Source organism: Polyodon spathula, chromosome 6 (genome assembly GCF_017654505.1).
Source record: "Polyodon spathula isolate WHYD16114869_AA chromosome 6, ASM1765450v1, whole genome shotgun sequence".
Lineage (NCBI taxonomy): Eukaryota > Metazoa > Chordata > Actinopteri > Acipenseriformes > Polyodontidae > Polyodon > Polyodon spathula.
This window is the reverse complement of record NC_054539.1, coordinates 46,108,772-46,124,424: the sequence shown is the minus strand read 5'-3', so window position 1 is coordinate 46,124,424 and position 15,653 is coordinate 46,108,772. Positions and strand designations below refer to the sequence as shown.

Below are 15,653 nucleotides of genomic sequence, written 5' to 3'. Positions count from 1 at the left end.
CCACATCTTGTGTTTCGAAGCACTGTAGTCCATCAGTATTTCTGAAAGCTTCTCACCCATTTCTAACCGATCAATTGCAGTTAGTCTAAACTCTGTAGAGTTTACATGCCCTCCTTTAATCATGTACTACACTTCATTTTAGTGGTTCAGTAGGACATATGTGTCTGTTCTTCCTTTTATTTTCACCCTGTCTTTAGTGTCAGTATACCAGCCATTTTTTTTATTGTGTCTCTTTGGATCATGCAATTCAGTGACCTAGTGTCATGCTTAATTGTATGTTACTGGGGGACATACATTGTGTCTGGCATATCAGAAGGTATGGTATAACTAGGGGTCTGCTTACATCGCAGTAAATTTACGCATTTTTCACTGGTAGTTTGCAGAATAAAATTGGATTTCATGGACATTTAGCAGACCTGTTTAAATACTAAACAAACCTAAGTAGTAGGCATTTCAGAACACTATAAAGCCTAAAAATTGTGGTACTTTATTCCTTACTGAAACAGAGTGCTGTCATTTGTTAAAGGCAAGCATGCAGCATCCCCCTGCAGTTGACTTGCACATTCTGCATCCACGGAATTGGTTGGAAGTTAAGGCAAAGCTTTGCCAAGTTATACAGATGTGGGAATCGATTAGAAACAGTCCCAAAACTTATTTACCCAAGGGCATATTAATAAGGCAAAACAAAGAAAATGTGGATATTCATGTCTAAAATTCCAATTGCGAAAAAATGTGACTTTCCAGCTTGGTTTCTAAAAGCAATTTATTTTACGTTCTGTTCAGCAGCAACTGTAGTAGCCTTTTGTTTAATGTGTGATTCTGATTTTCTCCAAAGACTCATGCAAAACAGTTACCTCCATCTGCATGTACAGTTTCTTTAGGGTATATCTTGACACAATCAATTACCGAAATATACTTTGCTTTTTTTGCTTTGTCATTAATTTCTACTATTTTACCTCCAATGCTGAAAACTAGATTTTAGTAACATAAATCAAAACAATGCAGCACTGACTTTGTCCCACCCCCTACTGCACAGTACAGGTCACAGAAAAGCAGTACAGATGCACTGATAGGCTGATTAAAACTTTGTTGTCATTTGAATAGTAAACAAGAACGTAAACTGCTTTGGAGATTTTTTTTGTAAACATTTTTTGTTTGTTTTTTGCTTAAGTGGAAGATGCATAGTTAGCATCGCTTGCGTTCATTTAACAAGGTTTTTTTTTTTTAACCTCTCGGTACTTGTTCGGTATGCATTGTTCCCTAAAAGAGATGAATTTCATGGTGACCCCTCAATTTCACGATTTCAGGTAGACCCCTATGTATAACTATGTCTGTATTAGCGAGGGGCTACTGTATCAGTAATACATTATTTTTTACATTCCATTTTACTTCATGCTCACAAACCATTTGATCTGAAATGACAAGCCCTTTAGATTTTTCTACTTAGAATACTGTTCCGAAAAAACTCATTTCTATTTTAATTTCAGTTTTATAAACATGTACAGTAACATACAAGCCTGGAGCAACAAGATAGACAAAATAATTCTTGAATCATATTACTTAGGTGCTGAGCTAATCAGCCTTAGTCAAATTGAAACCGCTTATGAGAACTAGGTTGGCATTTGTCTAAACATTTAATTAACAATTGATGATATGCTATTTTATTGATTTAAAGTCGCAAATTGTTTTAATGATGTAGCAAACACTAGTTGATCTGTAATATAAGTAGACATATAAATTGCATTCCTGGCGGGTAGTGTAAACAGTGTAATCTGCAGGGTGATTAATTTATCATCAACTTGCAAACCGCTGGGGGTTAACTCAAATCTGCAAGCCCTGGAGCGTCTTTTTTTTTTTTTGTATTATAGGTCAGCTTTAATGGAAGATTCATTTAAAGAATCTTGTTATCTTTTAGAAAATGAACACCATAACGGTTTCCAATTTCAAACATGTTACTAAAATGATCAGGCGCCAGCAGGTACAGCAAATATAATAATTAACGCCAGAATAATCATATGTACATTAACACACATTTTTTTATAAATTGGTACTCTGCTGCATAATAGAATTGTTTTGTGGCCTAGTTTTAACCCCAGGAACTGTTAACGATACACCCTTAATATTGTTCCACTTTACAACCACTTCTCAATTTTTTAGATTTTGAAATGGAATATTAATAATAAAGCAGTATATACTGTAATAGATTTATAGGACTGTGGGCATCTGTGTGGGTTGTGCTGACCATGGCCCATTCACTTCTACTAGTGCTGATATAGATGTAGTATTGAAATAATTGGATATTTGAACTAAAGATCATTAACCATGTTCCTTGAACATACTGAAACAAAAAAATATCTGTGCATGCTTTAATGGAGTTAAAGTTCAGTTACTTATGGGAGTGACAAATCAGTCTAAATAGAGAGTGTCTCATATGATCTTGAGAATTTCCTCTTTGGCTGTAGAACTATCCACATCACACCTGACGCATGACAATTGAATGCTGTATTGTATTTAAAACAACAAATGAGAAGCTATTTCTCCAGTCGATAGGAATATTAAAGTATTGATTGAGATGTGGTGCCATATTTATTTGTTACATAGCAAGGGTCATTGAATAAATCAAATGTACTCAAATGCAACAACACACAAAAAAATCTGTAAAACATGAAACTATGTTAAAACAGCTATTGGTATTATATACAGTACTGTGCAAAAGTTTTAGGCAGGTGTGAAAAAATGATGTAAAGTAAGAATGCTTTCAAAAATAGACATTTTAATAGATTATATTTATTAATTAACTAAATGCAAAGTTTCCAGATGTGCTGTCCAAGCTCTTTTGAAGAAGCACAAAGAAACGGGCAACGTTGAGGACCTTAGACGCAGTGGTCGGCCAAGGAAACTTACAGCAGCAGATGAAAGACACATCATGCTTACTTCCCTTTGCAAGCGGAAGATGTCCAGCAGTGCCATCAGCTCAGAATTGGCAGAAAACAGTGGGACCCTGGTACACCCATCTAATGTTCGGAGAAGTCTGGTCAGAAGTGGCCTTCATGGAAGACTTGTGGCCAAAAAGCCATACCTTTGATGTGAAAACAAGGCTAAGCGACTCAACTAAAAACACAGGAACTGGGGTGCAGAAAAATGGCAGCAGGTGCTCTGGACTGAGTCAAAATTTGAAATATTTGACTGTAGCAGAAGGCAGTTTGTTTGCCGAAGGGCTGGAGAGCAGTACATGAATGAGTGTCTGCAGGCAACAGTGAAGCATGGTGGAGGTTCCTTGCAAGTTTGGGGCTGCATTTCTGCAAATGGAGTTGGGGATTTGGTTAGAATTAATGGTCTCAGACAGATAAAAGTACAGGCAGATACTTATCCATCATGCAATTCCATCAGGGAGGCATCTGATTGGCCCCAAATTTATTCTGCAGCATGACAACGACCCCAAACATACAGCGAAAGTCATTAAGAACTATCTTCAGTTTAAAGAAGAACAAGGAGTCCTGGAAGTGATGGTATGGCCCCCACAGAGCCCTGATCTCAACATCATCGAGTCTGTCTGAGATTACATGAAGATGGAGAAGCAACTGAGGCTGCCTAAATCCACAGAAGAACTGTGGTTAGTTCTCCAAGATGTTTGGGCCAACCTACCTGTCGAGTTCCTTCAAAAACTGTGTGCAAGTGTACCTAGAAGAATTGATGCTGTTTTGAAGGCAAAGGGTGGTCACACCAAATATTGATTTTCATGTAGATTTTTCTTCTGTTCACTCATTTTGCATTTTGTTAATTGGTAAATATAAACCATTAACATGTCTATTTTTGAAAGCATTATTACTTTTTTCACACCTGCCTAAAACTTTTGCACAGTACTGTATATATTTTTTGCAATATTTAGTTAAATGTGTAAATTTGATAACAGTGTAGTTTTAACAACGAAAGAGCATGTGAATATCCTTCTCAAATGAATCAAAACTTAACAAGCTTTATTCTGCATGTTCACTTTGAGGTGAACATTGTAGCAGTTTACCGGGTGCCAGATATCCAACAGAACACATTATATTTCAGTGAGAAGCCCTGCATTTTTCACAACTTGTTTTTTTTAAACCTGCAATTCAGTCCTAAACATTCAGATGTCCACATAGCCACTGCAGCTAAACTGATCAGAAGAATAATTAAGAAATCAACCCATAAAATTCTGGCTAATTAGAAAACACCCCCTAATTACGAGGGACACTGATTTCCATTCTAGAAACTAATGCATTTAAAGAAAAAGCTTACCTTGAGACTTGCTGTTTTAGAACAAATATGCCGACAAACTCAACTCGGCATTTCTGTGAGATTTCGCACGCAGCAATATCCACCTGGTGTGCTGCTGCTTTTGAAAGCTGTAACGTTAGAATTCATCAAGTGTATAATAAAGGTGCAGAATTAATAAATACATACCGAGCACTGGTATAAGAGTTGCTCAGTACAGATGGCAGAATAACAGGGTGTTAACTTTCCACAAAGGTTTTGAAAAATGGACAAGTTACTACAACCCTGATTAATGCAGAATAAAACCACGTTTTATTTCAAAATCTCACAGGTTTCTGAAGGCAATAAGGATTTTATACCCACAACATGTTTGTGGTTTGGATAAAGAACCCCACTCGTTAAATTGTATTTCAGGGTTTGATGTTCACTGTAAATCAGAAGTAGAGGGATATCAGCTATATGCAAAAGAAAACGGTAGTGGAAGTTCTTTGACCGAATTTTAGCGAAATGCAGAACTATTTCCCAATTTAGCAAGAAAGGCTAAAATATATTTGTCAGTTGTTACGAATGCCGTGTACATTGAAAAAAGTGTTTCTTCATATGGACACTTTTTCACTAAGCAACACCAATCCATGAAAGAAGACTGGGTTAACAATGTTTTAGTTTAATAGCAAAATATAATGCAAGTCTTTCATCAAACAACGTAAGTAACACTTGCGGGCTTATGAAAACTTTTTAAAAAAAAAATTTATTCGCATTATATCACAAAATCACGAAAAACAAAACAAAGAAACACAGCCTACATATGTTACAGAATCTATTTAATGTCTAGATTCCAATAAATGATTATAATGATATGATAGGGTAGCGGCAAGACAGAGACTCAGAAGCCAGGAAACTGCAGTACAAGTGCTACAGCACATTTTAGTTAACAAATAACAGAAAAGTACAAACAAAAAAGGCACAAGGGCAAAAATAAAGGTTTAAACAAAACGTAGGCTGGGCATTCGTCTTCACTACTTCACAAAAATAAAATGTACAGAAACACAGTAACAAAAACAGTGCACACTCACCAAACTCCTTTTCCCAAAATGGAGCCCTGGGCTCTCCTTTCATGGGATGTGGCTGCTCCAAATTAACACAAATAAGGAGCAGCCATATTCTCACATGTTTTTGACAGTGACAGGAATTAACCCTATCCCTGCCATCCACCACCAAAACACCATAAAACATTACATATCCCTCCCCTTGTGCTAAGCACACCTGGCCCCAATGGCCACCTCCCCCCTTAAAGTCCCTAAGGTCTTGGTGGTCCTCTGAGAGAGGCAACTGTGGCAGTGACAATATTGCTGGTGGAGGTGGTCTCCTGACCTCTCCCCCCTTTCTCTGTAGCCGGCAACTACCTCTTGCTGGGCTCCTGCCACAAAATTTCCAGCAGTGAAACTTCTGCTGGTGAACGGCAGAAATCCCTGGGCAATAACGGCAGCGGCAGACCCTTGGGAGGCGATAGCAGTGACGGTCCCTCGGGAGGTGACATTGGACACTTCAGATGAGGACGTGCAGCTGGCTTCGCCAGGTTCCTCTCGCGCTGGAGGTGGGAAAGGCATGTTGTCTCCCTCTAGCGGCGGAGGCGGGAGCAGCAGGCAGTCTCCCTCTATCTCTGGAAACTGGTGCGGCTCTCCCTCGGTCAGTGGAGATTGGTGCGACTCTTTCTTGGGCTCTGGCCACTCTGCCTCCCCCCTCGTAGGGTGAATGACCGCCCCTCCTCTGGTTTTATTTTCGGGCAGAGCGATTTAAAAAAAAAAAAAAAAAAACATAACAAGTGCTCTGGCTTTTCTATTCCATACCACATCATAGATCGTTATTGCTGTGTTACACTGTCAGTGCACTAGAGTGGACATTTTGAAAAAGAGCTTTGAAACAGATTTTAAAGTTAGAAGTGTAAAAAGTTGTTGGGATGTTAACAGTGAAAAGTAAAATTACAGGTACCTTATTTAAACAGTTGTAGCAACACGTGGGGACGCGTAACACCATTTTTTTTTTTTTTTTGGAGTCCTGCTACGTACTTTTTAGTCCTTAGTCATTTGTACTCCCACTTCCCACTTGCTGTAGCAACTCCAACTCATGTGGGGGTTGCAGGTACTTGACATTCTGTCAACAACACCCTGACTAATATCAGGACCTGCACTGTATTATATCTGCAACCCACAGATTGATAAAGCCATAAGTAAGACATTTGGAAATAAAATCTTTGTACAGCAGGCATGATCTTACTGTTTTCCTTGGTCCACTTATAGCCATCTATTTTGCACCAAAGTGGCTGCTCAGGTGATAATGTTGTTGCTGTTTTGGGAGTCATGGCTTTAAAGATGCTCGGTGGTGGCAAATAAAGATTTCTGATTGAAGTCCAGGTTGGCAGAGGTGCTCAAATGCTGGTGTCTGGGAGTACACAAAGATGTGTAGCTGGTCAGTGTGGTGTGACTCTTTCTCCCGTTTCCAGATAGATTGTGGACAATGCCCGATATCTATAAAATATACTACTGAGGAAATCTCCAGTCCGTTGCACATGGGCTTAATGTCCTATTCACAACAGCAGTAAGAGTCACCATAAGCGACCAAACTGTGCAGTGAGTCTGGTATGAGGTCAAGTTATAAATACTAAAAGAAATTGATGACAATAGTTTTGGCTTAGAAGTTTTTTTTTCAATGTCTTTTTTTAAAGTTTACAAACCCCTAAGTTAAATTGAGTTGTTTATTTTTGGTTTGGTAACTTTTATTTGGTGCATTTTACCATCTGGAAAAAACATGGTAATGGCTTGTTGTGTGAAATTTAATTACTTTAAATTTAAAAGGAAGTTGATGTGGAAGTAAATAAGACAATTACTTCACAGAGTAATTTTAAAAAGGTCCTTTATTATTTCACACACACACACACACACACACACACACACACACACACACACACACAGTTACATACACAGATGCTATACTGCGAATAACGATATCGCTAACGGGACACAACCCAACAAGGTTACATACAAAGATTATATTAATCACAGATCAATACAATCCATGAGACGCAACTGAACTAATTCTTGCCCTTCCAAGCGGATCAGGAGAGCCCTTCGACCCTGGTAAGAGAAAGCAGCTGTCTCCAAGAAATTACCGAGCAGGACTGTGCGCTAATCCTCACGGCTGACTCTCATCAGAGCAGGGGAGAACCCCGTCCTTTATAACTTACCAAGTTAGGCTTTTGCATGCGAGAGAGTAATTGGCCAGATCACTCCCTCGAGGCTCGGCCCTCTGAATAAACCATCCCTTTCCCTAGAACATTCTAACAAAAACAAGTTATATAAACGTGACAAAAACAAGTTATATAAGATACGGGGTTATTATAAGGCAAGGGCACAGATGAACTCAAACGCATTTCTAGAACTTTCTAGAACACACTTTTTTTTTATTACATGGCTGTTTGTAGTAGAAACATGAGAATGTTGCCCCATAGAAAATGTGTGTACCACAGAAGTATATAAACACAGGTACCAAGAAGCCAAGTGTACTGTCATTTAAATTCTAAATTAAAATGGTTCAGATAGCTGTCATTTATTTATGCTTGGAGGTTGTGTGCGTGCTGTATTGATTTACACATGCTATAAAGATGAAAGCTTTTCAAAGTAAACATGAAGAGGTTATTTTCTTGGTTCAGTAAGTAGTATCTAAACTATTGTAAGATAGTGTGACAGGGTGTCCACCCCTTGTGTGTATCCATTGTTGTTTGAAACTCATAAAATGTGGTTGGCATGGATGGGGTTGAATCCCCATCCTGAGTAGCTTGTGGGAATGTGGCTGGAGCCTTAATAAGGTAATTGTTTAATAGGCAGTGAAGGCTCCAGCCACAGTATAAAAGACCCACTCTAGGCTCGGAGCAATGAAGAGAGTTGTGAGGAGAATTAATGAGATTAAGAATGAATGCTGCCAGCCAGCGAACAAGGTACTTGTTATAACATAGAATTATAGTTTTGTGTTTGTTTTACTTTGGCTCGTGTTCCCTTTTTGTTTATTGTATGTTTTTGTTTAAACAGTTTATTTTGTTATTTAATAAAGATATGGCTGAGACCATTTTAGACCTGTACCTTCAGTCTGTTTTGTGCTGCTTCCTGTACCTGACGTCACCACCTACACGCACCACTCTAGCCATCTGTGACAGATACGTACACATTATACAGTATCCAAACAGCCCTTTGTAGTTGAGCAAACCAGTGCAGCACAAAACCACCACTACAATTCTGGAAATCCCTGCCAATTCAGAACCAAAGAGCAGTTGATGTATCTGTACTGTCGTCTTACATTGTATAGGAACTACTGTAAACACGTCCCTTTTGTTAGTACTGAATTTTTTATATTTTGGTTTGCCTGTACTTTTTCATTATCTAGATGTTTCTTTGGGATTCTCTCGCAATCTTTTGTTGCAGGATATTTTCAAAACGAGAACGTTTGGGCAATAATCTTCTTTTTGATTTCTGGCCACAAAAAGAGCATCCACTTGAAAGAGAACTAAAAAGACCCTTCCTGTACAAGTTAAAGACTTTCTTCTTGCCCTTCCCTTTTGAATTTACTGTACATTTATGTTGCCACTCCAGGAAAGGGGGCTTATACTATAGAGCTTACATGCACATTAGACTATACTGTCCCAGCAGAAGGAGCAAGTGTAATTCTCTCTCTATAAAAGTGCCGCTATGTGTGATTAATGTAGCTTTTACTAAACTGTTTTTCAGTCATGTTTCATCTGTGAAGGCTGTTTACTGTGACAGTGTACTTTGCAAACAGATTAGGGTTTTGCAGACTAGGACTTTAAGACTATTAAAGGCTGCAGTTGCTGTGGCACAGCACTCCAGTGTAACTGGTTGTCTCCACAGTGAGGATGAGAAGCTTGTTTTTGTTTTTTTACACTTCGTACACTGTGGAAATGCTGTAGATTCATAATTCAATCTAGGACTAGACAAGAATGAAAAAAAATTGCTAGCACACAGGTGGAAGAAAAATAATCTTAATGAAATGGTCTTTATATTACCATCTAATAGTGGTAAAACATGATACCTATATTTAAGTCTGCCAAAATGGGACTGCAGGCTTTTTTCCTCCTACTTTATTTACACATTTTATTTATGTATGTAAATGTACTTGGAAACAGTACATAAGTAAGCAATAAGGCACGACAGGGTGTGGAGGATATACTCTAATATCCACATGCCCCGGGTGCGTTATAAGTCACGAGGCGAAGCAGATAACAGTCGTCCTGCTCTGGATACAAGGTGTCACCTTTTTTTTTTTTTTTTTTTTGCACATTGAATACACAGAGGGGCGTACTTACAAATAATTTTCAAAACTGATTCGCTGGTAGGACGGGACCAGCAAATCAGATGCTAGTTAACACAAGCAGGAAAACAAGTCTTTGTCTGGTAGAAATACTGTAAATAGCAAGGTAGGACGTTCGGCGCAGTTTCATTGATAAACTTAAATAATTGTATTAACTATGCTTGTTACAAAAATGTAATTATTGAATCTGTTATCCAGTATTTATACCCATGTATGTAATGAGGAATGGAATTGATTGAAAAATAGATTTTTTATTTAATCGTACACTGTAAACCCCGACAAGATAAGTTTACTTAAAAAAAATTGACACAACCGATTGCCTGAGAAAAACTAAGTAAAGGTACTTAACAAATTCAAGTGTCCAATACTGGGAAAACTAACTTAACCTAAGTAGATTTTTTTGTTCACTCAACTTTTAAAAGCTAATTAATTGCTCTTGACTCTCATGAGCTCTACTAACTCACAAAAAAGAGTAACAAATACTTAACTGATTTAAGTTGTAGTAATTTACACCAAATTACATAAACTTGACTAATATAAGTTAGAACTTACCGAATGATGTGAACATTTTATTGTTAACAAGGATGTGGCAACATACGAGAAATATGGCTTAATGTAGAAATAACTGTTTAAGGTGTATGACATCCTGACAACTTTTTTTACACTATTAAATTGCACCTTACTCAACAGTTGCAGCAACATATGGGAACATGTAACACACACTAAAACAAACAACTTGAGTTCCCCTTTATCATACCCTGACTCTGACCAGTCATTTAGGCTGTTTTTTCAGTCTCACATAAAATTGGCATGAGGCCAAAAAAACTAGGGAGTAACTCTTAAGAAAATTAATAAAAATGATTCTTATACATTAAAAAAAAGCCTCATGTTTTTGTGTGTGTGTTAATTGTTCCCATATGTTGCTACAACTGTTTGTGTATTGTTTACATTTTATTTTTGTGACATCCTGACCACTTTTTTACACTATTAAATTGCTGTCCACTGTGCTTGTTTCCAAGATAGCTTAATATATACAGCTGAGAACTTCAGTATTACATTTCCAGTCATCCTCCTGCTCACGTATCTATGATGGGAAATGTAGTTCTGAAGTTCTTCTGAACGGTACATATGAAGCCATCTTTGAAATGGAGCACAGTGTAAAAAATTGGTCAGGATGTAAAAAAAAAAAAATACAAAACAATATGCACACTTTAAACAGTTGTAGAAACATATGGGAACATGTAACACACACATGCAAAAAACAAACAACTTGACTTCCCCTTTAAGTCATGACCACAGTCATTTAGGCTGTTTTTTTCAATAATAATAAAAAAGCAATGCACATACCTTACTTAAACAGTTACATATGCAAACATGTAACACATCACAGTTTCATAAACAGAGCGTTTTTCAGAGTTTGCAGATTTGGCTTAAGCTTGTCATCACCAAGAGACAGAAAAACTTTCTGGATTACCGCAAATGTGTTTGACATACCTTTAGGGTAATTCAGATGTAAAGCATACAGAAGACCAAACAAAAGACCCAAAGCCTCTAGCATGCAAGTTATGTCCGACATGACAATTTTCCCCTCCAGTATGATTGAAATGTTCAGTATTGTATTGTCGATTTGCTGGTCTCCTGAATCAGTTTTCTGAAAAACAAAAAAACAACAAATACAAATTAGTGAACCTAGAACAGCAGAAGCAACAAAAGTAGTAACAATTACAGTTCATCATAAAATTGATGGATTGATGATTTAGTATACCTCCCAGTTAATCCTTGATTAACCCCATATATCCGTTGTACGCTTTGTATTAGTTTAATACAGGAAGAGCCAGTAAAATGGGTAACATAGGATAATCATATAAGATTGTTTTGGGGTTATAGTACGTCTCGGACAATGAAACATAGACTGCATTACACTGAGCAATATATGGCTGATTCCATAGATCCCTATCAGCACTAATCTAGGACTACCTAAGTCTATTTCAGATAATGTAGTCTAAAGTTACTGCTAATATGGGTCTGTGAAATTAGTCGATAGTCATAACTAAGATTCACTAAGACCTACCACTCATGTTTTGAAGAAGCCTGTTGCTTCCTCGCCCAGAAACACTGGAAGCCCTCTAAGCACAGTGGTGCGATTACCAGTCGTGTCTCCTCCTTGGAAACAAGACAAAATGGAAAGAAGCACTCAGTATTTTTGTAATTACTATTCCTATTTTTCAGTACCAGTGTATTTCTTTGTTGACAATTATTCTTTATATATGTGAATGATAGCAGCAACAAATAAATCAAAATATGAATAAATGGGAGCGGTTATTATTGTGCTAAGGGAGAAATTACACACATTTTATTTTTATTTTTTATTTTAGTACTTTATGTAACTGCTTCAGATATCTTACTTGTTGATTTGTTAAGTTTCAGGATCTTTGACAATGTTTCTCCTGCTGTTCCCTTTTCCTCGCTGAATAGTGTCAAAAGGCGTGGTGTGTGGCGATCCAGTGTAGGGGGTAAAAAAAAAAAAAAAAACTGTGTTCCAGATTGATATTTGCAATTCTATGGAATTCAACAAGTACCTGGAAAATAAAACAAGATAAAACAACCTTTCCACAATATGTTACCTGTGGAAGGGGTGTGGGTAATTCACTGACTAGGAGACAGACAGGTGTACTTGAAAACACCACACAGGTGCCCAATTTTATTTTCAAACAGTTCTTGCTTTTTCCGGCAGAGGGCACTGTTGACTGTGGGCTGCCTATCAACGATGATAGACAGCACCACGGAAATACCACAGCTGGTACGTGAACAGCAAGTGCACTCGCAGGTGCTCAAAGAAATAATAATGAAAACAGAAGGCGAAAAGAACAATGGAAAATAAAACAGTAATCAAACTACAAATAAAAGGTGCTGCACTCGGCAGCGTTATCCCGGTCGCCGCTACCCGCACGACCCGGATCACCGTCCTACTCTGTAGGCTAACTAGCCTTCTCTTTTACAATACGCTGGGGTCTGCCCAAGGGTTCCCCGCTCTCTCTGTCTCGCTGTGAAACTCTCTTTGTTTCGCATGATTCCCGGTCCTGGATCAGAGCTTCCGCATTCTCGGTGCGTCTAAGTGGGCAGACCTGAGGAAACAACGGAGCGTTAATTTATAGGGCTAACAATCTCCCAAGACGCGCCTCTCAGCCATTCAGAGAGGGGGAAAGTCTACACACCCACTTTCCCACCTCCCCGTTTCACTGCCATGACTCACAGGCGGTTGTTGGACGACTGCCGCCCTCTTCCTGCAGCCCGTGAACACGCCAGCAGAGTCATAACAGATCTCTCCCTGTTACAGTTATCTTTAAATAAAAATAAGAAAAATCTCAGGACAGCCTGTGCTTGTGGACTTCACTATAAAATCAGGTGTGTGTGTGTGTGTGTGTGTGTGTGTGTGTGTGTGTGTGTGTGTGTGTGTGTGTGTGTGTGTGTGTGTGTGTGTGTGTGTGTGTGTGTGTGTGTGTGTGTGTGTGTGTGTGTGTGTGTGTGTGTGTGTGTGTGTGTGTGTTACAAAATGTCCTACTGTTATGTAATCCTAACTTAAATATGTTGAACAGTATCATGTGGTTCACAATAAAATACACAGAAATCAGGTTTTCAAAAATTAAACTTTACTTAAAGTAACATTTAATTGCATTTCAACATATTTATGCCACGGTATGTATTATATTGTAAAACAAAAAAACAAAACAAAGGTATTTCATACTGTCAGTGACTTTCTCTCACTTCTGTAGTAATCTCCAGCTATTTAATTTACCAGCTCTGTACATGTCCTGAATTAAAACTTCATCGCCATTTTAAAAAACACAAAGCCTGCAATAAATGGCGCTATTTTAACCTACTTCTGCTACCTCAAAGAGCAAGCCCCCTGAAACAAACTACTCGCCTTGTATTCAAACCAAAAATGCAAGATAAAAAAAAAAAACACGATCGAATTTCTATCAGTACTGTAATACTGAGAGTGGTGTTGAAAGAATAACTGACCCAATCGCGTTCAGAAATGTAAAGGTAACAATTATTAAACAACGTGGTTAATTAGAAATATTTTGAGACTTGCAACCTAACTACATGTTAACACTATTACGTTCAAGTTTTAGAAATTGCATTGCTAGTTAGAGATAATACTTACTTGTACGTAACAACACACACTACCGAGTCAACTGAAGTGCCAAACCAGCAATGTCCCAGCGCGTGCGCTGCTTAAGCCAGTCACACTAGAACAACTAAACTAAATTAAGTACATGTACTTTTTTATCAATGCAAGGTTGTTAGGGTTTACAGTGTAGCAGCCCTTTATCCTTATTTGGAGAGAAAAGCGTCTGTTATGCTTTCAGCTACGTTTAGTGAGTCTGTGGCTATCGTTTTCTACGATTATTGAATAATTAAAAAATGTTAGCGATATGATTATCACGATATATCGTACAATCGAAAAATTGTTTCATCCCTGGTTGAGAGCAGTGAATGAAGTGCATCATATCGTCTTTAGGGGGTGAAAAGAGTAAGAGTCAGGCAAAATATTTTCAAAGCATTTCCTCCACTTATTATTTTCAATTTATTTATTTTTTTTAAAAATCAGATTAAAACATCATCTTAATGTTACAAAATGAGACATAAACACACCCAGAGTGCTGAAGAGAACTTGAATTGCATTATTTAATTGTTTGGTTCTTGTTTTGTAAAATTAACAGGCTTATTGCCTAAAAACAAAATGTGTGTTAGACTGGAGTAAACCCATGTCATTAAAATGATCAGCATGTCACAGCAGGAGTGAGTCTCTTGTAGCAATTCTGAAAAAGTCTGTTAAAGTGCAATCCTTGTAAATGTTCTTCTTGGTAAAGTTATTTCTGTGGTCGGTGCCATCTTTGCATCTTGTCTTACTGTTTTGTGAATTGACACTAATGTAATTGGCTGCATGTCATCGATGCTCGTGATGGACGCTGCCAAACTTGTGTTCTGATGGACTAAACAAACTGTTGAAATCCAATATACTGTAAATGATTGCTAGATGCATATTTAGTTAGATAAGTAGAATAGTAATGTTTAAAGAAGTCAGAAAAGTATTTTTGGTTTGCTATTGGACAGCACTAACATTGATTATTAGGCATGTGTCAGTGCGACGTATTTATTTCCATTATCTGTTGCAAAAAGAGTAAACCACTGAAATGTGTGTCAATACTTCAATATTTTTTATAGTACCAGTACTTGACCTAGCTGTTTTGAGAAGTCCTTAGTGATACATTCAAATGTGTTATTCCATCTGTTTGATATTTATTAAATGTTTTTTTTTTTTTACAGGTCACTGATAAACGGGTATCTAGAAACCATAGCCTACTAGAAGTTATTGAAGATCAGCTCCGAATCAAACCAGTACGTATCTCCTTAAATTTTCCCTTTTTGGGTTTTATTTAAATGACAACACTGCACATCTACAGGTGAATGTTATATTGATATGCTTAGGGTGCTTAGGCTCTATGTACTGAGTAATATAGACATAATCATGTATTGTTGCATACACATTATAAAGTGTTTCATAGTAAATCACTGAAAAAAAATGAACGTCACAAGCTGACTTTGCCTTTTAAAGTTCTGTGCTTTTCTGCTGTTTATCATTAAGTGTTTAAAGAAATATTTTTGAAGGAAGTGCTTGTAGCTAATCAAGTTGTAGGCTGTAAAATTATAAAAACTCTACCATTGTCATGGCATCCGTTTGTCGTAATGTTATGACCAGACCGAGACAGAATCTGCGAGGAATTTTTCAAAATTCTGCAGTTCATTTTACCTAAAGTTTGATTTTATGTAAAAGGCTATTATGTTTTATGAATAAAAATAATATGAAACATACTGCAATGTACATATTTGCTGTTTATTAACCTCTGTCACAAATTTGCATTTATACATAACTAGCTGAAGAGTACCCTGCGTTGCCCAGGAAAATTAAATATTTCAATATTTCATGCATGACAAATTTGGGAACGGTAGCCTTACGGTTT

General features: G+C 37.5%; 1 protein-coding gene across 1 annotated transcript in view; it reads left to right on the top strand.

The window, feature by feature from the left end:
• Nucleotides 1-15,653, top strand: part of aplf (aprataxin and PNKP like factor) — a 90,212-nt gene that overhangs the window by 10,391 nt on the left and 64,168 nt on the right. Inside the window, exon 2 of the mRNA XM_041252944.1 lies at nt 14,959-15,030. Coding sequence (XP_041108878.1) covers nt 14,959-15,030 — 72 coding nt within the window. The remainder of the gene's footprint in view (nt 1-14,958; nt 15,031-15,653) is intronic.